The sequence below is a fragment of the Ceratotherium simum genome, chromosome X (assembly GCF_057802395.1).
Source record: "Ceratotherium simum simum isolate JZ-2026a chromosome X, ASM5780239v1, whole genome shotgun sequence".
NCBI classification, from domain to species: domain Eukaryota; kingdom Metazoa; phylum Chordata; class Mammalia; order Perissodactyla; family Rhinocerotidae; genus Ceratotherium; species Ceratotherium simum.
Genome location: NC_141940.1, coordinates 113,378,534 through 113,404,399, shown reverse-complemented (window position 1 = coordinate 113,404,399; position 25,866 = coordinate 113,378,534). Strand labels below are relative to the sequence as shown.

At 38.8% G+C, this 25,866-nt stretch overlaps 1 protein-coding gene across 7 annotated transcripts in view; it reads right to left on the bottom strand.

Moving 5' to 3' along the window:
• Positions 1 to 1,950: 1,950 nt before the first annotated feature.
• Positions 1,951 to 25,866, bottom strand: part of BCLAF3 (BCLAF1 and THRAP3 family member 3) — a 62,021-nt gene continuing 38,105 nt past the window's right edge. For 5 of the 7 annotated variants that reach the window (XM_014791145.2, XM_087427570.1, XM_087427573.1 and 2 more), the window contains 5 exons: positions 25,329 to 25,444; positions 18,381 to 18,495; positions 16,216 to 16,311; positions 13,396 to 13,551; positions 1,955 to 3,045 (listed from right to left, as the gene is read on the bottom strand). In XM_014791145.2, coding sequence (XP_014646631.2) covers positions 3,016 to 3,045; positions 13,396 to 13,551; positions 16,216 to 16,311; positions 18,381 to 18,495; positions 25,329 to 25,444 — 513 coding nt within the window. In that variant the 3' untranslated portion in view covers positions 1,955 to 3,015. Of the gene's footprint in view, positions 3,046 to 13,395; positions 13,552 to 16,215; positions 16,312 to 18,380; positions 18,496 to 25,328; positions 25,445 to 25,866 lie in introns of all 7 variants that reach the window. The other 2 variants (XM_087427574.1, XM_087427575.1) reach the window with 2 other exon arrangements.

Here is a 25,866-nt window from a genome sequence, read left to right as displayed (position 1 = left end):
TGTCTATTCATATGTACAGACAGGATTGATGGTGGGAATTGTTATACTTTTTATTTTTAAAAGTTTTACACTTATTTGAATGCTATAGAAAAAAATTAGAAATGAAACTGAAGGGGCTGCTGAACTTCAAGTAAATGTTTCTCCACCATAAGGGCTCTTGGTTCCTAAAAGAGCTAAGTAAACCAGTGATTCTCAACCTTGAGCCTGCATCAGAATCCTCTGGAGAGTTTGTTAAAATGGACTGCTGGGCCCACCTCCAGGGTTTCTGATTCAGCAGGTCTGGAGTGCGGCCAAGAATTTGCAGTTCTAACAAGTTCACAGGTGATGCTGATGTCGCTGGTTGAGGACTACACTTTGAGAACCACTGTGTTAAGGTCAAGAAAAAGAGTGAAAAACTTAAGGTTAGTCACTAGGTTTATTACATAATACAATCTTAGACAATATAACTTGACATGACACCCAGCCATGAAAGATGAGGTGGTTAGTTCTTAGTTTTTGTCCCACTTTCCCAGCCCCATGTCCCAAATGATCAATGTATGTTAATTTTTCTTTGTGAAGATTTATAACATTTACATTCTATTCTACAACTATGATTCCTCAGCTTTAACATCTTAGTTCTGTATTTTAACGGACTCAGAGCTCATACCCATTCCTCTTACTGGAACTTGCTTGGGGAACCTGGTATCCCCTCTCTTCTGGGTTCCCATTAAATGTCCAGAACCGGGGCTCACTGGACCCAAAGGTGGATCTTATCCTGCAGGCTTTGGCTTCCCCAGGCTGCTCTGCCACCCAGCAAGTGCCTCCACAGAGGAAGAAGGGGAGAAGGCAATGGTATGTGACTTATCTAAATCACTTCTCAAGTCTTTTGCATTAAAGAATTCAAATTCTTTCCAGTCAATAAAAACATGCTATGGATAACCTTTTGTTTAAGCTCCACATGAAAATTAGATATTTAGTTCCTAATAAACATATTCTATTCATTACTCATTCATTCAACAAATATTTAATCAGTTCCTACCACGTGTCAAGTAGGATGCTGGGAGCTGGGATTACTATGGTGAACAAGACAGACATGGTTCCTGTCCTTATTTTATACTCGAAATTATAAAGTAAGCATTTCTTTTGAGGCTTTAGATCTTATGCACTTAGTGTTTTCTGAATATATCCATGCTACAAACAGGTATTTTGCAAATAACATGCTTGGCATTTTGAGACAGTGCCAAAAGTATATCCAAATATGCCTAAAGAGGAAATCAGTTGTGGGATGATTAATATTGAGTCAACCATCTTACTCTTAAGTACTACAATAAATAAAAATAGAGCTAGACAGTCAATGCTGTTTACCGAGTTACATTTCCCTGTTTAATGTCCATTTTCCCTATCAGACTGTTTGTACCACAAAGGCAGGCTCCATGTGTCTCGTTCTTGTTCATTGCTGTAATTTTAGCACAGAATCTGTACAATGAATTTGTTAACCAAATGGTTAAATATTCAAAGCTCATAACTGTCCCCCAGAATATGAGAATAAATTAAATAAATTATTTAAAAATTTAGGGCAGATGTTATCAGTACCTAACACAATATAAAGTTGTCATACTACTGTGTGCATGCATTTCTTACTAAAAGTGGAATGTTAAATATGTTTGGGAAACCAGACCTGTAGAGACGGTACACAGCATAAGACAGGCCATCTACCTCGATCTATTACCCAATTTTACTGCGAGTGCTCTCCCCCCAACCCTTATTGCTGACTCACTAAGGAAATGGCTGCCCTATCTTTTAACGATATGTAAAAAAAATTAAATGTCTGTAGTAAGATTTTTCATAATCCAGTCATGAAAAATCAACTTCTTACCAGATTTTGATTTAGAAAGTTCTGTCTTTGTAAGTGCAGAACAGTGTTTTAAACATCAACGGGTTGTACCTGGGGCTGTAATTCTCATATGAAATTAAAATAATGTCCACACAAACTGGCAAGTAAGTTCTTCAAGCAGAAGGAGCAACAATATTTTATTTCATTACAAATAAACATTTCACAAAATTTAATTGGGAATGTATATATACTATTAAGCAGAACACAGAAAACGAAGAAATAAGGTATTGGGACCTAAAATATCATTTAAAATCCCATCAATTTTATCTTACACATAGTAAGTACTCAATACAACTGAACTGAAAATAAACACTTTATAATATGTGCTTGCAAAATGTGTAATGCTGTAGTAGTAAAGTACAACTTCCAAATATGAGATTTTGTCTGTCAAATTTTTAAAAAGCCTTTAAAAATATGATATGCACAAGCTTGCCCTGAGGGAAAGTAAGATGGAATATAGATTACAAAATCTTTACATATTTTCCACAATAGCTTTTTGAAATTGGAAAAGAGCAAATAGTTGTGGAAAAAACTGAATGAACCAATTACTAAAAATTCAGTGCATTCATAACTACCTGATGGAAAATTTGAAGCACCTTTTCTCTCACCTTCTTATATCATCATATGAAATGTATGAATTATATAGGCCTTAATCTTCAGAAACTTAAGAAAACTTCAAGTTAGAAACCAAAGTGTCATCAGAAAAACAAAAATCTGGTATAAAATTTGCTACCATAAGGCCACTGCTTCAAGTTCGTTCATGTACAGACACTATACAATTCAGATACTTTTGTTGTTCATTTTTATTACAGAAGCAAAACTTTCAACATATAAACGTCTAGATATAACTCAGTTAAATTCTCTATGAAACCATGCTCAGAGAAAAATGCATCAACAAATAATGCCCTTTTGAGACTTTTTGCAAAAGAAACTGTATTTAATACAACTTTTAAATTGAATACTGTAATTTAAAAGCAATCGTTAAGTGTAAAAAAGTTGCAGCATTCCACTACAGAAAAATAAAGTTATTTTATCAAGAAAGTTACAGTATTAGTGCTTGAGTGCCAATTCTAACTCCTGACAAAAAGAGATGCTCCCAAATATCATCCTGTAGTGTTGCTTCCGTTTGTAACAATTCCAGATTAGACTGCTGTGGCAATGTTTGCATATTCCTATTGAGAGAAAACAAAAGAAATACAGACTTCAAAAGAAGCGTCAGTTATAACATCTGAGCTAGAGTTTTGTTCACACTGCAATTTTCAAAATATTTTAATTTATATAGTACTACTTGCATTCAAGATCCCCACAAGGGTATGTGGAACCCCAAAGACACAAAGTAACAACAGAACACGTCAAAGTGGATATCAAATGATAAGTCAGTAGGACAAAGCAAATATATGGCACTTGATACGCTAGTATCAGTAAGTTGATGAAAACGGCTTTCTGCTATTTGGGTGAGTTTCACTGGGAACACCCGGCCAAAAATCAAGACTCTTAACCCCTAGTCCCTCAAGTACGGAGCCTGACGTGACACACACATAACCTCAAACTGGAATTTTATCTTTGTCATCATATGCTATCTAATTCTAAAACTATATGGGCTCTTCTAGCTCGGCTGATAACAGCAGAGAAAGCTGTTAGAGGGAGGAAAACAGCTTTCTTGCTTTTGGATGGTTACCTACAAGAAAAAGATATGAGAATCAAAAAACACAGGAAAAGGAATTCACAAGAACAATAAACTATGATCAAAGGGTAATGAACGTGGATTCTATACTGGATGCTATGCAAAATATTAAATTACCAACCACAAACTGGACATAAAACCATGCAACTAACAAAAGAGCAAAAATGGTAGAATGGCATGTTTTTCTGGGACATTAAAAAAATTTATTAATATATATATATCCTTACCTTTTACTAGGATCATACATTATTAAAACTGAAAGAAATTTAAAAGTCAATTTATTTCTTGGCATTTATATTAGTATGGAAACGTTTAACTCCAAACAAAAGCAATGCTGATAGAAAATTCTTATTCTTCTATTTTGGTTAATAAAATGTTCAAAATACACGCATATATATTTTTGTCAACATCATTCCTTTAAATAGAGGTAGAACTTCATTGCATCCTATTTCTTTACTCATATAATATAAAAATTATATACATTGATCTTCAAATAAAATATCTGTTGCCTACTAACAACTTTAAACGGAAAAGGAAACTAATAATTCTTAAAATTTTTTTCAACTTAAATATCTTGTTTATAGAAATGTATGATTATTCTGAATCACATTCACCTTGACACAGCTTCTTCCACACCATCTCTCAGATTGATCCCTCCATTCTTCCAATTATTTGAAAACTTATTTTAAGCAGAATGGTGAACTAGACATACGAGCACCACCCTCGTCTAGGTTTTCATAACTTGACACTTGGGTCATTGCAAATGTTCCCTTGTTGGTCTTCCTGCATCTCGTCTCCTCCCCTGAAGCCTGCCTACCCAGTGCTCACCAAGCGACCATCCTCAAATACCACTTTCTCCTTCTCAGTCTAGGAAGATGTCCTGCTGCTACCACATCACATCCGCAAGATTCTACCCAGCTTTCCCGGCCCTCCATAATTTGCACACCCTTATCGTTACCCAAGTCTACATTCTCCTGCCAAATGTGGATCTTTGGCTGTAGCCCCTTCTGTGTCCTGCTCTTCTGCATGCCTCAGCTTACAAGCTACCTCCTCTGTGAAGAGTAGACATAAAAGTACTTAGCATACATTCCCTGACCATTCCTAATATATTGATCTTTTCTTCCTCTCTTTAGACATTTATCATCTGTGAAATTAAGCTTTTCAAAAATATGGTTGTGCAGAAAAGAGTTAACATAGCAGGCCTGACTGCTGTCCTTGGAAAGGCTTCCTTACAAGGCTGGCCCTTGGCTAGTATCCGGGAACTTAGGTTTCAGGAGGGTTCCCACCATTGATGAGCATCTAAACTGCCCAAACAATATGGTCTATACTGAACACCTGCTTTCCTTCTGAGAGTCTGGAGTTTGGGTACGTGCCTGGCAGGGGGTGCCTACATGACCAGCCCCCAACAGAAACCCTGGACACTGAGTCTCTAGTGAGTTTCCCTGGTTGGCAACATTTCACACGTGTTGTCACAACTCGTTGCTGAGGGAATTAAGAAAGTCTTGTGTGCCTCCACTGGGAGAGGACTCTTGGAAACTGGCACCTGGTGTCCTCTGGACTTGGTCCGCACGCCAATTCCCTGTGCTGACTGTGTTGCGCAGCCTTCTGCTGTAACACATCACAGCCCGAGTACCACCACATGCTGAGTCCTCTGAGTCCTCCTAGCCAATCACCGAACCTGGGGGTGGTCTTGGGGACCCCTGACACAATGGCTGCTGTTCACTAACTTTTTAGAGCTAAGGATGTATGGATGTGTGAGTGTGTGTGTGTGTGTGTGTGTGTGTATATATATATATATATGATTAGATTTGATTCCATTCAACAAGCATTTTCTAAAGACGGGCTACGCATCTGATGAGGCACCCTCTATTCTCGAGTCGATCATCTATTTGGGGAAATAGGAAGGTAAACAGCAACCTTCTGTTTAGAGAATAGAGACCAAATGAAACAAGAGCTAAAGAAGGGGCTTTAGTAAGGCTCTACAGTGGGTCTTCAAAGGAAAGCAGGGTTTAATAAGAAAAGAATGGGGATCGGGGGGCTATTCCTAGCCAAGAGAACAGCAGGAACAAAGAGATGAATACATGAAAACATATGTTATGCTCCAAAAAGCAGAGAGTCCATGGAGAAATGTGGTTAGAAAGGTAGCTTAGGGCTGGACCTGGCTAACAAGTCTGGTCTCTTTTTTCATGGGCAACAGAATCCTTGAAAGGTGATATGATTCAATTCACAAGAGTGATATGATTCAATCTGTGTTTCAGGACAGTAACTGTGCTAGCAGTGAGGGGACAGAATAAGCAAATCACAGGAGGAATGTAAACAAGTTAGAGGCTCCAAAGATTCTGAAAATAGACCAGGAATACATAAGAGTGTAGCATGCAGGAAAGGTGGCATTTTCAATCAGTGGGAAAAGGACAAATTATTCAACAAACAGTGTTAGAAAAACTATCTATTGGGAAAAAAATTAGATCCCGACTTCACATTGTATCATAAAAATAAATTCTATATGGAATAAGTATTTATGTGTTTAAAAAATTAACCATAAAACCACTTAAAGGAAACACAGTAAGGAATTTTTATAAGCATAAGGCATGATATGAAATCTAGAAGCCATATAGGACAAACTTGACAGATTCACGAACATTTACAAGTTCTGTAATATAAAAGCCACCATAGGGCCGGCCCCGTGGCTTAGCGGTTAAGTGCGCGCGCTCCGCTACTGGCGGCCCAGGTTCAGATCCCAGGTGCGCACCGACGCACCGCTTCTCCGGCCATGCTGAGGCCGCGTCCCACATACAGCAACTAGAAGGATGTGCAACTATGACATACAACTGTCCACTGGGGCTTTGGGGAAAAAAAGGAGGATTGGCAATAGATGTTAGCTCAGAGCCGGTCTTCCTCAGCAAAAAGAGGAGGATTAGCACGGATGTTAGCACAGGGCTGATCTTCCTCACAAAAAAAAATTAATTAATTAATTAAAAAAATAATAAAAAATATAATAAAAGCCACCATAAACAGCTGACAAACACAAAATAAATACCAGGAAAATGTATGACAGGTTAATACCCTCAGTAAAGCAAAAGCTCTTACAAATTAATAAGAAAAAGTGTCATTGCTCAACAGAAACACTGGCAAGCATAGAAATAAGGAAATTGGGGGAAGAAATACAAATGGCCAATAGACACACAAAAAGTATGCTCACATCATTAATAATCAAAGAAAAGCAAATGAGAACTATTTTCTGCTATTAGACTGACAACAACAGATAAAGACTGACAATGTGGAGCGCTGGCTAGAGCGTAGGTAAACAGGCCCTTTCACGCACTTCTGGTGAGAGCAGAAAGGAGTAAAAGGAGCACTATGGCAAGGTACCAAAATATCAACACGCCCACTGGTGTGGCAGAAAATAATGAAAACCTGTAAGCTATCCAGAAGTCATCAACAGAGGCTTGGTTAAGGAAGTCAGCAAGCATCAAACTGGGGTACGTATACTCCTGTGGGTATATGAAGACTTTCCAAGGAGTATGTGGGTACAGATAGTTTGGAGGGAATTAATTTGTAGATCTTCAAATTCCCAATGTTTGCTTTCCAAAATTAACCTGCCTGTACAACTGGTTAAGGCTGGTTCCCTACCTCTCACTTTATACAAAAAAGATACACTTTCTCATCCTGCATCTTAGCACTTTGCATTACCTGGAGATCCACAAAAAGGGGCAATCAGAAATATTGGTGATGGTTGTCAAGAAAGTGAACCAACCCTAGCAGCTAGTAATAAATAGCATACTTCTGCAAGTCAGATGCTTTCCAATTCTTTGCTTTTATTTAATAAAATTGAAGGGGGACAAAATCGAGTTGTCAGTGCAAGAACATTCAAAATACTTTTTGATGAGAGATTACTTAGTGATTTTTTGGCCTATAATTCAGAGTGAGTTCAAAGAACCGAGTGTCATTGCTATAATAAAAGTCCTTTCTTTCTCATCTATATAATCATATAAACAAGGTTTCTCAGGACTTACATCTATAAAAAGAAAAAATAGAATTAGAATGTATACTTGAACACTGCATTATTCTACTAGCAATAAGTAATATTTATCTATGAATACGTGAACTAAGTGAAAAGAGAAATGCATTTCCAATAAAACTTCTTTTGTCTAATCGATACTTAACAAAATCTGTAATATATTTATGCTATTTGATCACCTGTAATGTTAACTCAATCCAGAGGAAATACTTAATACCTAATAGTCACAAAAATCTATTAACATTATGTGTCAAATTTGATTTGGCGATCAATAAAAGACTTTCAAAGACAAAAGTCTATAGGGGAAATACAATGGAATCCAAATTCAAGGCAAAAAAAGGAATGATGTAAAATTTCTCACTGTTAAAAGAGCCTGTTTGCATATTTTTAAAAATGGGTGATGTTAGTTATCAAATTCTTGTGGTGTGCAGGTTCCACTAAGAGATTTAAAAGAATGATGTAACAGTTTTATTTAAGACTCTCTATTTATAATATGCCAGAAATTATATCCCTTATAACAATGTAAACTTATGATAAAAAATATTAGATACCAACCTAAAAATGTACAAGGAGGTAGATAATTTTTCAAAATTGTAGGGTATATAAGCAAAAAATGTTTGAGGAACACTGAAATAAACAACACATCCATAGAGTGGAATAATATGCAGCCATTCAAGTGAATGAATTGAATGGAGTAATGCATGAGTGATAGAAATAAGAAGACTTGGAACAATTGGAGTTGGCAGGAGAACTGGGAAGATTAGGAGGACAAGTTTCTAGCGTGGCTGGCTAACTGCAAGAGCTATGATTTTATTTATTTATTTTTTCCCCCCAAAGCCCCAGTAGATAGCTGTGTGTCATAGCTGCACATCCTTCTAGTTGCTGTATGTGGGACGCGGCCTCAGCATGGCCGGAGAAGCAGCGCGTCGGTGCGAGCCCGGGATCCGAACCCGGGTCGCCAGCAGTGGAGCGCGCTCACTCAACCACCAAGCCACGGGGCCGGCCCTGCAAGAGCTATGGATCATGAGGAGAAACCAGTGGTCTGGGAAGGAGAGCAAGTTGGATTTTACTTTTAACAGCTTTACTGAGATAAATTCACATACCATACAGCCTACCCATTTAAAGTGTACAATTCAATGGTTTTTTAGTACAGCCACAGAGTCGTGCAACCATCAGTCACCGCAACCAGTTTTAGAATATTTTTCCCACTCCAAAAAACCCCCCATATGTGTTAGCAGTCACAACCAGCCCCCTCCATTTTCCTCTAATCCCCCAGCAGTTCCTGGCAACCACTGATCTACTTTCCGTCTCTATGGCTTGGTTTATTCTGAACATTTCATATAGACAGAATCACATGATATGTGGTCTTTTGTGACTGGCTTCTGCTACTTAGCATCATGTTTTTAAGGGTCACCCATGCTGTAGCATGTGTCTGTACAAGTTTGACTTTGAACATACTGAATTTGAGGCGCCTTCAGGACATCCATGTGAGGGTGTCTGGGAGGCAGCTGAAAACGTGGAGCTCTGGAGAGTAGTCAGGGCTGAAGACATCACCAGAGGTGACGGCTGAAACCTTGAGAAGAGGTGAGGGCAATCAAGGCAAGTAGGAGGAACAAACAAAGAGGATAAAGACTATAATGCTAGGGAATGCTTAACTTACATTTTTTAAGCATGCATGCATGAAGAGAAACCACCAAATAAGACAGAGAAGTCAGAGAGGTAGGTAGTGAAACTGGAGGCTCCAGATCATCAATGTTTAAAGGCAATGATGCCCCCACACAACCCTTCTTTTGCACCCCGGCACACTTCAGCTCAAGGGACACAGCAGGCGTATAACAGATTCTTGTTTGATTCATCTGATCTTGGTTCTTGTTCTATCTTTGTACTCCATGACTTTCAAGGTTTTTTTCAACCCCAAAATCCTTGAATCCTGGTCTCTAACTTCTCTCCTGCTGCGTCTTTATGCTCTCCTTTCTCCCCTTCCTCTCCGTGTGCAGAGAGCTCTGGTAGGCACCCAGCTGACAGCCACCAGAGGACTGCTGGAGAATCCATGAGGCTAAGGAACTCCATGTCTTCCTGACCGAATGCACAACTGCTAACAGTTCTTCAGAGGCAATATTCCCAGAGGTGGCTTCATGAATTCTCACTACGTTATTTGTCCTATTCTGGTACATAGACAGACCCTCAAGAGTTTCTGAAAACTTTCTGCGATGAACAGAGAATATTTAATGGGGGCACTTGTGAATGACAGCGGATAAAAGATGATCCTTATTCCAGGTGGTAACAGACATTCCTCTCATCCCCTCATCTTTCAGCCCAAGCACAGAATCCAAGAGAAGAAGCACAATAAAAGAGAATCTTGGTGCCAGAATGGGATTAATAAGACAAGTACATGATGAATGAGGAGGAAGAATTTCAGTTCTGTACTTTCCTAATACTACTTGGGAATCTTATTACTTTGTAGGCAGTTGGGGAGCCAATGCAGTTTCAGGGAAGCCACGATCGTTCTGGGAAGTGGACAAGAGGATGTATTAGGAGCACATCTGGATCTCCCTCACCCCTCCCTGAGGCTGTTTGGTGTTGGAGACAGGAAGCACAGTCTGAAGGCACAGTAACCAGACTTTACTACAGAGGAGCATCACAAGACCTTCAAGCCATGAATGATCAGCCTAGGCATTTCAATATGGCAGGGGAGTGAGGAGTCTAGACAAGATCCATCTAAACCTTCCTGGTGGACTTTGAGGCATGTGGGAATATGTAGGTTCCTATCTGATTTCAGGCTCAAGAAGTTCCAGGGCACCTAGATTAATTAATCATGCATCCTTAATTAATCTAGGTGGTGGTCTAATAATGAAAATAATGAACTCCCTAGAAAGGGAAAAAGCCAAAGTGCACAGATGCTGCCCAGACTAAGGTTTATCTCCAGGGCAGGACCTTCAAATTTCCCTCCAATGCTGAAGCTTGGGATGAAAAGTGATATACATGGTACCTCACACCCAGTAACCTCATTTGAACAAAAGTGTCCCTAATTTAAAGGAAAGGGAAGTAAGCAGCATCGGAAGAAACCAATGACTCCAGGCCTTCATCTCTTCTTTAGGGCACGAAGGCCAAGGTAAAATGGAGTACGAGGTCTGTTATCAGTTTATAGACATGGAATGGGGTTCCAGAGTAGCACAATACTACGGGACAGCTCAAAGGCCAAGTAAGCCTTAAGCGCCTTAGTTCAGACCTTGGCAGAAACAGAGCAGCTGCAATGCCTCATTCCTTTCCCCACAGGTTAGCAGAGTGTGGAGCCCAACTGTTAAGTAGGGTGCTAACAGTAGGGGACCTGATTTCATTTCGTAGAGTTGGGCCTTGTTCAAACACAGATCTATAAAAAGCCTGGCTATGGCTTGCTTGCAGGTACTGACAGTAGCCAGACTGGAAAAGCCCATGTCAAATAGCTGTAATACAAAGTATATGAAGTAGCATCCAGAATGGTAGGCCTAAGAAAAAGAGTAGTAGACACTGATTTTTTAAACATCCAGTGTGTGGGGACTACTTCTAAAGCACTCAGATGGCAGTGAAAAGCAATAGGAAGGCAAGGCCATGATCTGCCCTGGACCCTAACTATAACTGCTATATTTTAGATGATACAAAAAGCCTAGGCCCTAAAGATTGGAGACCCATAGCAGGTTGTGGCTCCTTCTAGGACACACTTCTTAAGTCCTAAGATGAAGGCTTGATGTCTGGTTTCTATTTGCTGTTAAGTGAGGCTGGTAGGCAATGCGGTCTGGAAGAACTGAGTGGTCAGCAGGAATTGGGCAAGCTGAGGCAAAGAAAAGAATGATGAAATGGAGCAAGTTCAATGAGTATACAGAAACTGCAGGCTGAGACAGGCAGTCACATAAGCACTCAGGAGCCCCAAATCATCTAAAACATAGAGGTAAAAATGGAGTTAAATGAAGCTAACACTCAAAGTTCAGCACAGAGCTAACAAGAGAAACACACATGTACCTTAAACTCAACCTTGCAATTGAGGAAAAGGCTTGCCTCAGCCTTCCTCCTCGAGTGGAAATCAATGCCCAGCTTCCCTGAGAACTGTCAGGCTGCCACCTGTGAATGCGGACAAATGCCTAGAAGATTTGCTGCAAAGAAACTTGCCACATGAGACAAGAAGAGAAGCAGCACCTCAATCCAACAGTAGAGAGGTGTATGAGAGGGGAAAGTGATTCCCATTACACTCACGTTTTTATTTTTTTATTTTTTTTCCCCCCAAAGCCCCAGTAGATAGCTGTGTGTCACAGCTGCACATCCTTCTAGCTGCTGTATGTGGGACGCGGCCTCAGCATGGCCGGAGAAGCAGCGCGTCGGTGCGCGCCCGGGATCCGAACCCGGGTCGCCAGCAGTGGAGCGCGCTCACTCAACCACCAAGCCACGGGGCCGGCCCTACACTCACGTTTTTAAAGAAGAGATGGCTTTCAGAACACCAAGAGTGACATACAGGTGAAATTAGAAACCTCTTCTCAGGTACTCAGTTAAAATTGGGGGGTGGGAGAGGTTACAGAAGATACTCTACTTAACTCTAAAACTTCAAAAAATCAGTTGTCAACTCCATTCTACCGGTCCATCTTTCAAAAAATAAGTTTTACTAAAATCACTAAGCAAGCTCAAAGTAAAGGCTTCACAAGCATGAATATTTAAGAAAACATTTAAGGTGAGACAATTTATAAAATCACAGTTGGACTATTTTATAGGAACACTAGATATACATACATTTCTCAGAAGAAAAGATTAACCCAAAATTATTAACAAAAATGAGTCAAAAAATTGACAAACATGCCTCACTGAACTGATGTAATGCCATTGTTTTCATTTAAAATATAATATGTAGAAGTTAATTTTAGATCATATTTATGCTGCATTTTCAAATACCAACATGGCAAATTTAAGTAAAATCAATCCACAACTAAAAGAGTACGTAATTCAAATTATCAAGAAACTTTTATTGGGGCCAGCCCGGTGGCGCAAGCAGTTAGGTGTGCACGCTCCGCTGCGGTGGCCCGGGGTTCGTTGGTTCGGATCCCGGGCACACACCAACGCACCACTTGTCAAGCCATGCTGTGGCAGCGTCCCATATGGGGTGGAGGAAGATGGGCACGGATGTTAGCCCAGGGCCAGTCTTCCTCAGCAAAAAAAGAGGAGGATTGGCAGATGTTAGCACAGGGCTGATCTTCCTCACAAAAATAAAATAAAATAAAATAAAATAATAAAAAAAAAGAAACTTTCATTAAGAATTAGCATATAGTGGTGATAGTTGCACAGCATTGTGAATGTAATTAATGCCACTGAACTGTATACTGAAAGATGGTTAAAATGGCAAATTTTATGTTATATATATTTTATCACAATTTAAAAACATATATGAATGGGGAAAGAAGAAAAGTTGGTGTATTTTGCAATTATGTACCCTTTTTATAGAGTCAGTTCAATATTTTTTGGTACTTAGATAATTCACACTGTATAAGCCTAAAATATGTCAGTTAAAAGTCTTTACCTGAATTTCCACTTCAAAGATTAACCATATAACAGAAATTCTAAAGTAAAAAGTTCAAACAGCTGGCATGTTCAAAGTATCTGAGGTATAATAGCTAAAGCATTTTAAGATTAAACAGCCTCACAACTGTTACCATTACTCCTTGAAGTTTTTCTTCAACTATCATACAATAAGAACATTTTTGAAATCTAAGCTGTTTCTTAAGTCAAAATTAAATAAAAAAATAAATAATTTAGGAGTTCAAAAGTCATTCAACATTTTTAAATGATCATAATCCAACTAACCTTTTTTTTCCTCAGTAATTTTTCTCTGAATTTATTAGTGATAAATCCCCTTGGGCCAGCGAACCGTAAATGCTGATATTTAGCCTGAATGCACAAGCTCTTCTGTACTAGGCCTGATTTATAATGGGGCTGGAATCTGCCACCTCTAAAGTTGGTCTGTAAAGGAAAAAATAATTGAATGTTAAAACTACAGCTTCCAAATCTACTTTATAAGAAATGGAAAAATATCTGACACTTAGAGCTGCTCTTAATTCTAGGCACTACAGATATTAAAAGGGAAAAGGTTAATGATGGTAATAAAGTATGATTTCCTTAAACAAGCTTCCTAGTTTATTCTATATAATAATAATTTTTTAAAAAATATTTTATAAAACCAATTTTTAAAACTAAGTTAAATTTTTTTAAAATTCTTAAAATTTATCATGCTGAGAAAAATACAACTTTCAAAACCTCTAATGAGCTAAAATTATCCTTATGATTCATAGTGAAATATATCAAATCCCAAGTTGGGGAGGGAGAGGAAGACATTAAGTATCAACATCTATTTAAGAATCAAAAACTCTCTTAACTTTATTTCTGTTAGCACATTTGAACCAATCTTTCTTTACCATAAAAATCCCATTATAGCAAATATTTTCAAGGTAAGAGTTATACTTAAAAAGACTATTTCCTGACCTGCATACTGCCCAGTATTACAATAGACGTAAGAGGACAATGAATATTTGTGTGTTTTCCATATGAGAAATGTACAAAAAGTATATTACAATGGAGTAATTATAAAAACTAAGTAGATTCTTCTTTCCACAATTAATTAATAAATGGGTATGTCATGTATAATGAAGCACATACATTTATAAAAAAATATTTATGCCAGGCCTATTTTCCAATTATTTTCTTAAGGCTACAAAACATTTCAGGTAAAATAGAATTATAATGAGACACTATAATTTTGTTAAAACTATATGCACAAACTTGATACATCAGAGCTAATCTTGAGATTTACATTGTCCACTTTTACGTATCTAATAAGGTGATTACTATCTGGCTTTGAATTAGTCCAGTGCATGCAAAAAGTAAATTTTAATGACATAGCTCCTTTTCTTAGGAAGGATTATTTCTTCCCCCTATTTTACTATAAAGAATTGTGAATTTCTAAACAACCATATAACATTACACAGCTTTAAATGATTGGTCAAGAGGAAAGTTTACTGCACATATTTTTAAAACCATTTTTTAATAATTAATGTTAAAGAATTTTCCCTTGAGGAGAAAGGGTAACAGGAAATAGATCTTATAACAGTCTTAGAAAAATACTACAATCAACTGTATCTGACCAACGAGAAGAGCAACATGTAGGAAGCACTTATATCTGAAAGCCCACCTACACTGTCTCTAAGTTATTCACACGTCACATTTTCAGTTGATTTTATGCCTCATTACTCAAGAGATTAAAAGATGGTATAAAACATGTTCATATATTCTATGGCCATAGCTATTTTTGAAAACCTAATTCACACATGTTTTTAGGTACATGAACCATTGGCTAAAAATGTTATCTACACAATGCCTAAAATTCTGTTACTCTCAGTGGAAAAAATCTTTCAACATCTAGAAAGTCTGATTCTCAAGAAGCCACGTACTAACAGAAGCTCACTCAACTACCCTCCTAGTCTATGGTGTGGGGATAGTTTACACTACCTTTCTGCTCATACTGACTTCCTCCTCATGAGCTAATGACTCTATCCAGCCTGCCTGCTACTTTCACACAAAAAAGCCCAGACTCTTTTCCTTTCCTTTTAGCAGGGATGGGAAAGAGACACTGTAGAGTCAAAAATATAAATAACTACCTATCATAAGCAGGAAATTCAGTCAAAATGAATTTAAAAACACCTCAACTTCTGAGAGCAAGGAGAGAGAAATATAATACTTTGCACTTTAATTCTCATTCCATGTTTGGGGGATGAGGTGTTCTGCATAATCAAACATGTTGGTTGATGAAAACTATCACTTACATCAGACATAGCTGTACAAATGAGAATGTGATGAAATATGCTTTGTTAAAACTTGTTGGACCAGGACCTTTCTCTGATGATCCAGAAGGCCTCTGAGGGTTGCGTGTCTATGGGCAGGGTTTCTTAATCTGTGAATCCTGGAGAAGGCTCTGTAGCTATGCACTTACATCTGAGAGAGAAAGGAGCAGGCTAAAAGGGAGGGTCTAGGACCTTGCCTACCTCCCATCTAGAGCCACTCCATTTGTATCTGTTTTATATTTTTGTGTTTCCATGTAATATGTGAAAAAAGGGTTCCACTGGCAAAATATATTTGGAAATCAAGTCCTGAGGAAAGGGATCATCATTAAACTGATTACAGTTAACTATAAAGGTCAAGAAATACTAGTTTATAGTTACTATTTGAAATATCACAGGGCCAGCCCCGTGGCTTAGCAGTTAACTACGCGCGCTCCACTACTGGCGGCCGGGGTTCGGATCCTGGGCGCGCACCTACACACTGCTTCTCCGGCCATGCTGAGGCCACGTCCCACGTACAGCAACTAGAAGGATGTGCAACTACGACGTACAACCATCTACTGGGGCTTTGGGGAAAACAAAAGGAGGAGGATTGGCAATAGATGTTAGCTCAGAGCCAGTCTTCCTCAGCAAAAAGAGGAGGATTAGCATGGATGTTAGCTCAGGGCTGATCTTCCTCACACACACAAAAAAAGAAATATCACAAAACAGCTTTTAATTTACTAACACTTATAACATTATGTTCAAAGCATAAACTCAACGCTGGAGTTAAATGGAAAATAACACTCAATACCTTAAAAGGTCTTCTAAAGCCTCTTGTGTTTTCATGGTTTCCCTCAACTCCAAAAGGTTTGTGAGTAATGTCTTTTCTCTGCATAGTTTGATAATTCTGTATGAAAAAAAGTATTAGTATGGGTTAATACACTTTAAAGCTTATTTTTAAAAGTTCATTTTACCATTTAAAAAACACGTTTTAAATGTATAGGATTAAGAACACAAAACGTATATTATGTAGCCTAGCTGTAGGACTATATACACATCTTCCTTCCATGCTAGTTTGTGAGGGGCTAGTTTAATTCACGAATGTGAGAAGTGTAAAAAAATACTCCTATATAACACAGTGGGTGACTTTTAGAAAATGGACTATAAATCTAGTATGTATTCAGGCATCCAGAAGAGAAACACACCTATTATCATCAGGAGTTGCTAAAGAGTTCCTGCTGCCTAAGAAGAAAACAAATTCTCAAGGCTGCAGAAGGTGGGTTTTGCTGACTCAGATAACTGATTTGAGTAGATGCTCCTGCCATGACCAGGAAAGTATCAGAAGTCAGAGTATTAAGACTGTAACCACAGGGGCCGGCCCCGTGGCCTAGTGGTTAAAGTTTGGTACACTCTGCTTTGGTGGCCCAGGTTCATGGGTTTGGATCCCGGGTGCCGACCTACACCACCTGTCAGCCATGCTGTGGTGGCAAGTCACATACAAAATAGAAGGAGATTGGCACAGATGTTAGCTCAGGGCTAATCTTCCTCAAGCAAAAAAAGAGGAAGATTGGCAGCAGATGTTAGCTCAGGGTGAATCTTCCTCAGCAAAAAAAAAAGAAACAAAACAAAAACAACAATAAAAAAAGACTGTAACTACAGAGAACCTGAATCCTTTGATAGGAACAGAAAAGATGGGTCCCGTTCTGAAGACAGTTTCTTTTTTCCAAAATCAATAGTCTTATAACCTTCTATTTATTCGATTTGCTATGGAGTCTGTACTTGTCACAAATCTTCCTCTTTCACACCTTTATCTCTCTCCCCAGTTAAAAAAAAAAGTCTTATAAAACCCTTTTCATAATTTTATTTATTTACTTTTTTCCCCCAAAGCCCCAGTAGATAGTTGTATGTCATAGCTGCACATCCTTCTAGTTGCTGTATGTGGGCCGTGGCCTCAGCATGGCTGGAGAAGCGGTGCATCGGTGCGCGCCCGGGATCCGAACCCAGTCCGCCAGTAGCGGAGCGTGCACACTTAACCACTAAGCCACGGGGCTGGCCCTTTTTTTTTTAATAATTTTATTTATTTATCTTTTTTCATAAAACTCTTTTCATAGTAGTCATCTTGAATTTATACTCTATAAATTTGAAAAAGTACATAAAGATACATGTAATAAGGTGAGACTTTTGGGGACCTTTGGAGGGAGGAGGTGTATTTTGCATATGAAGGGATGTGAATAATTGGGGGCCAGTGGGAAGACTGTACCAGGCAGCTTCTGACCAAGCTCCTAATCATCCCCACCTTCTAGTACCCAGGCCCCTATGTCATCCCCTTCCTTTGAGTGTGGGCTGGACCTAGTGACTTGTTTCTTACAAACAGAGTGTGGTAGAAGTGATGAGATGTCACTTCTGAGATTAGGTTACAAACAGACTCTGGCTTCCATCTTTCTAGCTGTCACTTGCTTGCTCTTTTGGAAGCCAGCTGCCATATTGTGAACTGCCCTATGAAAAGGCAAATCTTTAGAAACAGAAAGTAGATTAGTGGTTAGCTGGGGGTGGGAACAGGGAATAACAGGCATGAGGGCTCTTACTGGGGTCATGAAAATCTTCTAAAACTGGATTATGATGATGGTTACACATCTTGGTAAACTTACGAAAAGTCATTAAAATGTATACCTAAAATGGGTGAATTTTATGTTACATAAATTATACCTTAATAAAGCCGTTCCCAAAAAATCTTAAGAAAGCTAATACTATAATAAATGCAATAAAATCCTGCTGAATCAAATAAGAGATGACCATTTCTTCAGTCATAATAACTGTAAGCCTTAACAGAATCTTAATGTTGAAGAACAGAATCAGAATATGTACTTAATGAACAGTTACCAACATGAAAAATATTGGTAATCCCTGTACATATAGATATATGTGATAAGGAGAATGGAATGTACAAAAAAGAAACATTTTGAACTGAAATCTTACCATATAAGGTTTCTGAATAAATTTTCTAAAATTGGATTCTATAAAACATGTAGGTTTTTGGAATCCATCAACTTGAGTATTCTCCAACCTTGAAAAACTGGATTGCTGATCATTCCTAATAAAATGAAAGAGAAAAAATAAGAATTTTCTATTAGTTTACCTTTATCCAACAAATAAACAAGAGAAATCAAATTAACCCCTTCAGAAACAAAGCAGCATAGCAGTAAAAAACAAAAACAAGAAACCTCAATGATCTATCACTACTAAAATTACAGAATTACAAATCACTAAAATTACAAATGATAATTATCAGGGCTAAAACTCTCATTTTTCAACCAACATTATTTAGCTAAGTTGGAAGTTAGCAATAGGGGAAAAACAGTATTCCCCGGACCAGGGTTCTCAATCTGGGGTCCAAGGACAGGCATCCTGAGGGCTGTACCACCAGGAACCATAAGGAGAATGTGTGTTTTCTAAGGGAAGAGAATCACTGCTCTCGAGCTTTGGCAGAACCCGTCACCCCTTGCCGACAGACTCTTACTGGTGAAAGCACTGGGGAGACGAGGTGTGTGACTGGCTTAGGCCCTCCCACTGGCAGAGCCAGGGCCTCTGATACTGCTGGGCCACAGGAGCAAAGGACAGCTCCCCTCTCCTGTTGTCACGAGGTTCAGAGGCCACCAAAGGCTCTTCCCAGGCAGCCCTACCTGGGAGGGAGGTCCTTCCTTGGGCTACTCCTCTGACGCTGGGGCCTCATTTCCACAGTCCTTGGGGAGTCCTCTCCCTGTCACATCCCACATCTCCCCACGATGCTCCTCACACCCTTCCTGCTCTGTGGTGAACAAATGGCTCACTGCCTTGACCCTGCTTCAGTCCCTCCCACAGGTCCCCCACTGACATGAGGACAAAATCCACACTCCATATCACTGATCCCCAAGGCCCTTCCTGCTCTGGCCTTGCTGCCTCGCCTGGTTGCTTCGCTCCAATCTCCCCAACACACACACTGAGCTTCGGGAACATCTAGCTACATGCAATTCCTGGCACACATCACACTCTCTCCCGCTTCCACACATTCGCACATGCAGTTTCTTCTGTTGTAATTTCCTTCTAACTTAGATCAACTTCAAGATTTAGCTCCATTTGCACCTGCTCCAGGAAGGCTTCCCCAGAACCCCCTGAAGTGGACTAGATACTGCTGCTCTGTGCACATGCAGCACTTTGGGGTCCTCACATGTATCCCTCGTGTTTGTAACAGCTGGTGCACCTGCCTGTCTCACCCAGAAAGCAGCGATCCCTGCACAGGAGGCACTGTGGCTGGTTCATTTTGTGGCCCCAGCTCTGACCCCGGGACCTGACATGAAATAGCCACTCAGGGTTTTTTGAAATGTTAAAAACCCCCATGTTCTATCAAAATGCTCATGATATGATAGTAAGTCAAAAGAGTAGGGTGCAAAGCCATATATTAAGGATAATTTCAATTATTTAAAATATATATATATGCCCATAAAAAATAAATGCAAGGAAATGTACTAAATAATAACAGTGGTCATCTCTGAGTGGTGAATTAAGAATGCCTTATATTTTTGTTTTTACACTTTATTATATTTTTCCAAACGTTTAGCATTTAGCATATACTACTACTTCTATAAACAAAACAACGGACTTTGAAAAATCCTCCTTGCAAAGCACATATCTAATAAGGGAGTGGTATACAGAATACATAAAGAGCTCTTACACTTCAATAATAAAAGGATAATAATCCAATTTAAAAATGGGCAAAGGATTTGAATAGGTATTTCTCCAAAGAAGACACACAATAAGCACATGAAAAGATGCTCAACATCATTAGTTATCAGGGAAATGCAAATCAAAACTACAATGAGATACTACTTTATACCCACTAGGGTGGCTATCAAAAAGATGACAACACCAATGTTCACAGCAGCATTATTCACAATAGCCAAAAGATGGAAACAACCCAAATGTCCCTCGAGAGAAAAATGGACAAACGAAATGTGGCATATCCATATGATGAAATATTATTTAGCCTTATAAAGGAATAAAAATTTTTTTTTTAAAGATTTTATTTATTTTATTTTTCCCCCCAAAGCCCCAGTGGATAGTTGTATGTCGTAGCTGCACATCCTTCTAGTTGCTGTATGTGGGACTCGGCCTCAGGATGAATGGAGAAGCGGTGCCTCGATGCGCACCCGGGATCCAAACCCGGGCCACCAGCATCGCAGCGCGCGCACTTAACCACCAAGCCACAGGGCCGGCCCCTTAAAAAAATGGAATTCTGACACATGATACAACATGGACGAAAACATTATGCTAAGCGAAACAAGCCAGACACAAAAGGACAATTAATGTATGATTCTACTTATATATATGAGGTATCTAGAATAGGCAAATTCACAGAGATGGAAAGAATAGAGGTTATCAGGGGCTGAGGGGCAGGGGGGATGGGGGAATTACTGTTTAGTTGGTACAGAGTTTCTGTGTGAGAAGATAAAGTTCTGGAAGTGGATAAGGGGTGATGGTTGCACAACATTGTGAATGTACTTAATGCCAATGAATTGTACACTTAAAAATGATTAAAATGGTAAAATTTATGATGTGTATATTTTACCACAACAAAAAAATTTTAGCTCTTTGATATTTGATTTTTGACCAGGCAAATGAGTATCGAGGTTGAAGAATCTACTTCCCAGCCTCCCTGCAGCCAGGCATGGCCATGAGACTAAATTTTGACCAGTGTTGCTGAAGTGTCTGTCATATGTAAATTCCAGGAATCTTTAAAGGAAAGGCTAGAATGTAAACACGATGGCTAGGGCACAAACGCCCATCTTGGACCATGAGGCAGAAGCCATGTGCAGAGGATATCTGAGGAGCAAGATCTAAGGAGCCTGGTTCCCTAATGGGTCCACCCTACCATGCTCTGACTTCCTGCCTCTAATCTTTTTTTATATAAGAAATAATTTTTTCTCTAGCTCTTACAGTCCATTCTCCACACAGAAACCAGAGTGATCCTTTTAAAGTTTAAATGAGATGTCTCAGGGCCAGCCCCGGGGCTTAGCGGTTAAGTGCGCGCGCTCCGCTGCTGGCGACCCGGGTTCGGATCCCGGGCGTGCACCGACGCACCGCTTCTCCGGCCATGCCGAGGCCGCGTCCCACATACAGCAACTGGAGGGATGTGCAGCTATGACATGCAACTGTCTACTGGGGCTTTGGGGGGAAAAATAAATTAATTAATTAATTAAATTAAATGAGATGTCTCTTCTTGGGTTAGAACCCAAAATGTTTTCTAATCTCACTCAGAGTAAATTACAAAATCTTCATATCCTTCAAGGACCTTGTGGTTTGGCCTCATCTATTAACTCTCTCCCTTTTTCACTGTATTACCACCTCAATGGCCCCTTTCTATTCCTTATATAAGAGCAAGCATGATCCTGCTGCAGGGTCTTTGCATTTGCTGTTCCCTCTCTTGAAATACTATCCCCCTCAAAAAACTTTATGGCTAACTCTCTCACTTAATTCACATCCCTGCTCAATTTTTTAAAAAATCATAAGTGCATTCCATGACTATCCTAAACAAAATCACACCACACATATCACTCTATTAAACTTCCTCTTCTGCCTTACTTTTCACCTGTCACTCACCGACATGTATTTGGGTTTTTCTTTCTCCTACCATTAAAGTGTAAGCTCCATGAAGTCAAGGGCTTTATGTATAGTTTCTCACTGTATCCCCAGTGCTTAGAATAGTGATTAGAACATAGAAATTAATATATAAATATTTATTGAATACATGAACAAAAGATCTTTATAAAGTTAACTCTAGTTCAGTAGAAATTATAGATTGTTAAAATAGCAAAAATAAAAACTGATGTTTTCTGTAACCTGCCTAACTACAAAGAAAGTCTCAGCAGTTTGATGTCCTCTCCGAGTCTACTGATACTATTTTGAAGCCGCTTTATCACACACATACCATGCCTATATAACACAACACCTCAATAACACTGCAGGGAACCTAGTAATGCTGGTTACAAGAGGGAGAAATAGTGTGTCAGGAGGAGACATGGAGACATTAGGGTGAGAGATTGGTCAGAAGTGGGAGAAAATAGAGAACAACAGGGTCTTAGAGACGAGACAGAATGCCCCAGTGGTAGGCTTGCTTGGGAAGGATCCTAAGGTATCAGGGAACACAGAGTGATTCAGATCTAAATGCATGACAATCTGAGTATCCTCTGTCTGTCTACTCCTCTGGAAAGTCTGCATTCTTTCAACAACTATGGACTGAGCTGGAGGCAGTGGGGATACAATGGTGAGCAAACAGAGACACAGAGCCTGCATACAACTTTTGAGGGAAAAAAAATCACATGGGGGGAAATTGCTACATCCTATGATTTATGATTTCATCATATTTTATTTCTTCTGAATTTCTATGGAAATCTATACACTGACTTAACTAAAAAGGTTTATGCACAAATATTAATATCAATTTTGATAAACTGAGTTTCTAAGATAAAAGGATAAAATAAAATGTTTTTCTTATTTTAACAAGGAAAATGAATTAGGATAAAGTGAGAAATTAAAGGTTCTATGTCACTTTTTTAAAAAGATGAACAATAACAAGTGCTGGTGAGGATGTGGAGAAACTGGAGCCCTCATACACTGCTGGTGGATATGTAGAATGGTGCAGCCACTGTGGAAAACAGCCCGGCAGTTCATCAAAAAGTTAAACATAGTTATCACATGACCCAGCAATTCCAATCCTATGTATATACAGAAGAGAAATGAAAACATATGTCAACAAAAAAACTTGCACACAAATGTTCAGAGCACCATTATTCACAATAGCCAAAAGGGGAAACAACCCAAATATCCATCAACTGGTGAATGGATAAACAAAGTGTGGTACATCCACACAGTGGAATATTATTCAGCCATAAAAGGAATATTCACGCTACCACATGGAGGAACGTTAAAGACATTATGTTACAGGAAAGAAGTCAGTAACAAAAGGCCACATATTATATGACTGCAATTATATGAAATGTCAGGAACAGGCAAATCCATACAGACAGAAAGTAGATTAGCAGTTGCCAGGGGCTGGGGGGGAGGAGAAATAGGGAGTGACAGCTACTGGGTACAGGGTTTCCTTTTGGGGTGATGAAAATGTTTTGGAATTAGATAGCGGAGACAGCTGCACAACTTTGTGACTATATTTAAAAACTACTGAATTGGTCACTTTCAAATGATGAATTTTATGGTAAGTAATATCTCAATTTAAAAAAAATCCTCATGGCTCCACTATGTCACACCAGCTATCCAATACAAATAAAACAGTCTAACAGATCTAGCAAAAGACACCTTGCAGGAAGACATTTTTGCATGCTGCAACATCATCCTTAAAGCTAACATTAATAATACTTAATGCTGACCAGCTACTCTGTACCTTACGTGTATCACTTAATCTTAGTCACCACTGTGAAGTAAGTATAATTCTTATCTCTCTGTTTTCCAGCTCAGAAAACAGAGATGAAGTAACTTGCCCAAGGTCAGTCACACAGCCAGGTGTCTACAGAGCCAGGCGTTGAACTCAGTTGAACTCATGGGTAACGCCAGTGCCCAAGCTCTTAATCACCTCAGAGGGGGAAGAAATATTCTGAAGTGTTACATGGTCTTTACAATATGCTGATTATCTTACAGCTGTTTTAAAAATTCTTTCTTAGTACACTAAATGTCTTACACTTGCTGAGTCAAGAAAAGCATGAGAGAGAGCTTGTGTCACTAAAGAGCACAGTCATGCCATTTCATATTAGGAAACTGGAGACTTTCACCCAGCCAGGGACGAGATTTTAACTATTTTATTTTCAGTTGTTTTATATACCTCAACACACAGTTTTGCTATCTTTTAATTAGTCTCATACTTACGTCAGAATCAAGCCCAGTTTTAAACAAGCTCCATGTATTTTGACTAAGACCTAGTTAGCCAGACTTCACTTAAAAGTCTAGTCAAATATCTTAGTACTCTGACACTAAGGAATACGGAAAGAGAATTAGCACTGGCCCTTCCTATTCATCCATTTTTCACTTTCTGAGAGATCCAAATAGTTTGAGGACCCTTGGGCGAACTGGAAATTTTGTCCCATTCAATTATACCTCACAATCATACGGGGTCCCGGAGTTGCCATGAGTTCCACATGGTTTTCAGAACTAGAGATAAACTGGGGCCAATCTAGAATACTCAGAGCCCCTAAAAAGAGGTACAGGGTTGGGAAAGAAAAATAAGGATCTACTGACAATCAATTTGCCATGCAGGGCATAAGTACTTCACGTGTGCCAGCTCATTTGTTATTTCTAACCGCTCCATCATAAATTGGTTATTCTCATTTTAAAGAGGAAAAGGCTCCAGAAACTAAGCAAGTTTGCCCAAGAGCAAACAGCTTGAAAACTGGCAGAGGTGAGATTCAAACTTGTGTCTCCTCTGCATTTTCTACTACATCTGCCTCCATATCATGGACAGACATCCATGAAGAGTTCTGAAAGAGAATTGTACTGACCTCAGGAAATTTTGTAATGTTCAAAGAATATCAGAATCTAAAGGGCAGAATGTGTCAGAATTTCAATCAGCTGGAGCCAAATAGCCCATAAACTTGCTGGTCCTGGCTCCTGCTAATATTTAAAAAGCTGTTACACTCCTCTCTAGAATTACAAAGACCTCAAATACTCACCTACCCCATAATTTTTGTCATTTAAATCAAACAGCATATGATGATCACTGAATAACTTTGAAATATTTTAATAGATTTCACTTAAACATATAAAATGGATTTGAAGGATTAAATCCCTACACTAAAATGAAAATTATCATCACACAAAAAAATGGAAAAATATGCTCAAACCAAAAGCTCCCTGATAACAGGATGTTTTTCATCTACTGATTACCTCTCTGCAGCACTAGCTATGTGAAAAATGTGCTCATCTTCATTCTGTAACCGTTCTTTTCTCCTTCTTTCAATGTCATGTCGTAGGTCATTTGGATCTATTATTTTGACCAGAGTCTGAGGAATTTTGACAGAAGACAAACCATTCACATTACTGTTAGTTGTACAAAGACCATATCTAACAAGAACCTTAAGTAAAAGTCCTAAATAAGTTATCTTGTACTCATTCTACTAATGGTACTGTAAACTGATAAAAATATTTTGAGGCAAAATTGACAATACACAGTCAGAAAAGTGCATAACATTGAACCAGAAATCCCACTTCTGGGACTCTATCCCAAGGAAGAGGCTACCTACCCAAATATATTCAAAGTGTTATATTTAAAATAACAAAAAAAATGGAAGCAACTTAAATGTAAAAAAATTTAAAGGGGAAGGGAAGAATGATTTTATGGTAAATTTCAGTCAAAGGAATGATGTACAAGTATTTAAATTATGGTAATATAGACTATGTGGAAGCAAACATGGAAAAATACATA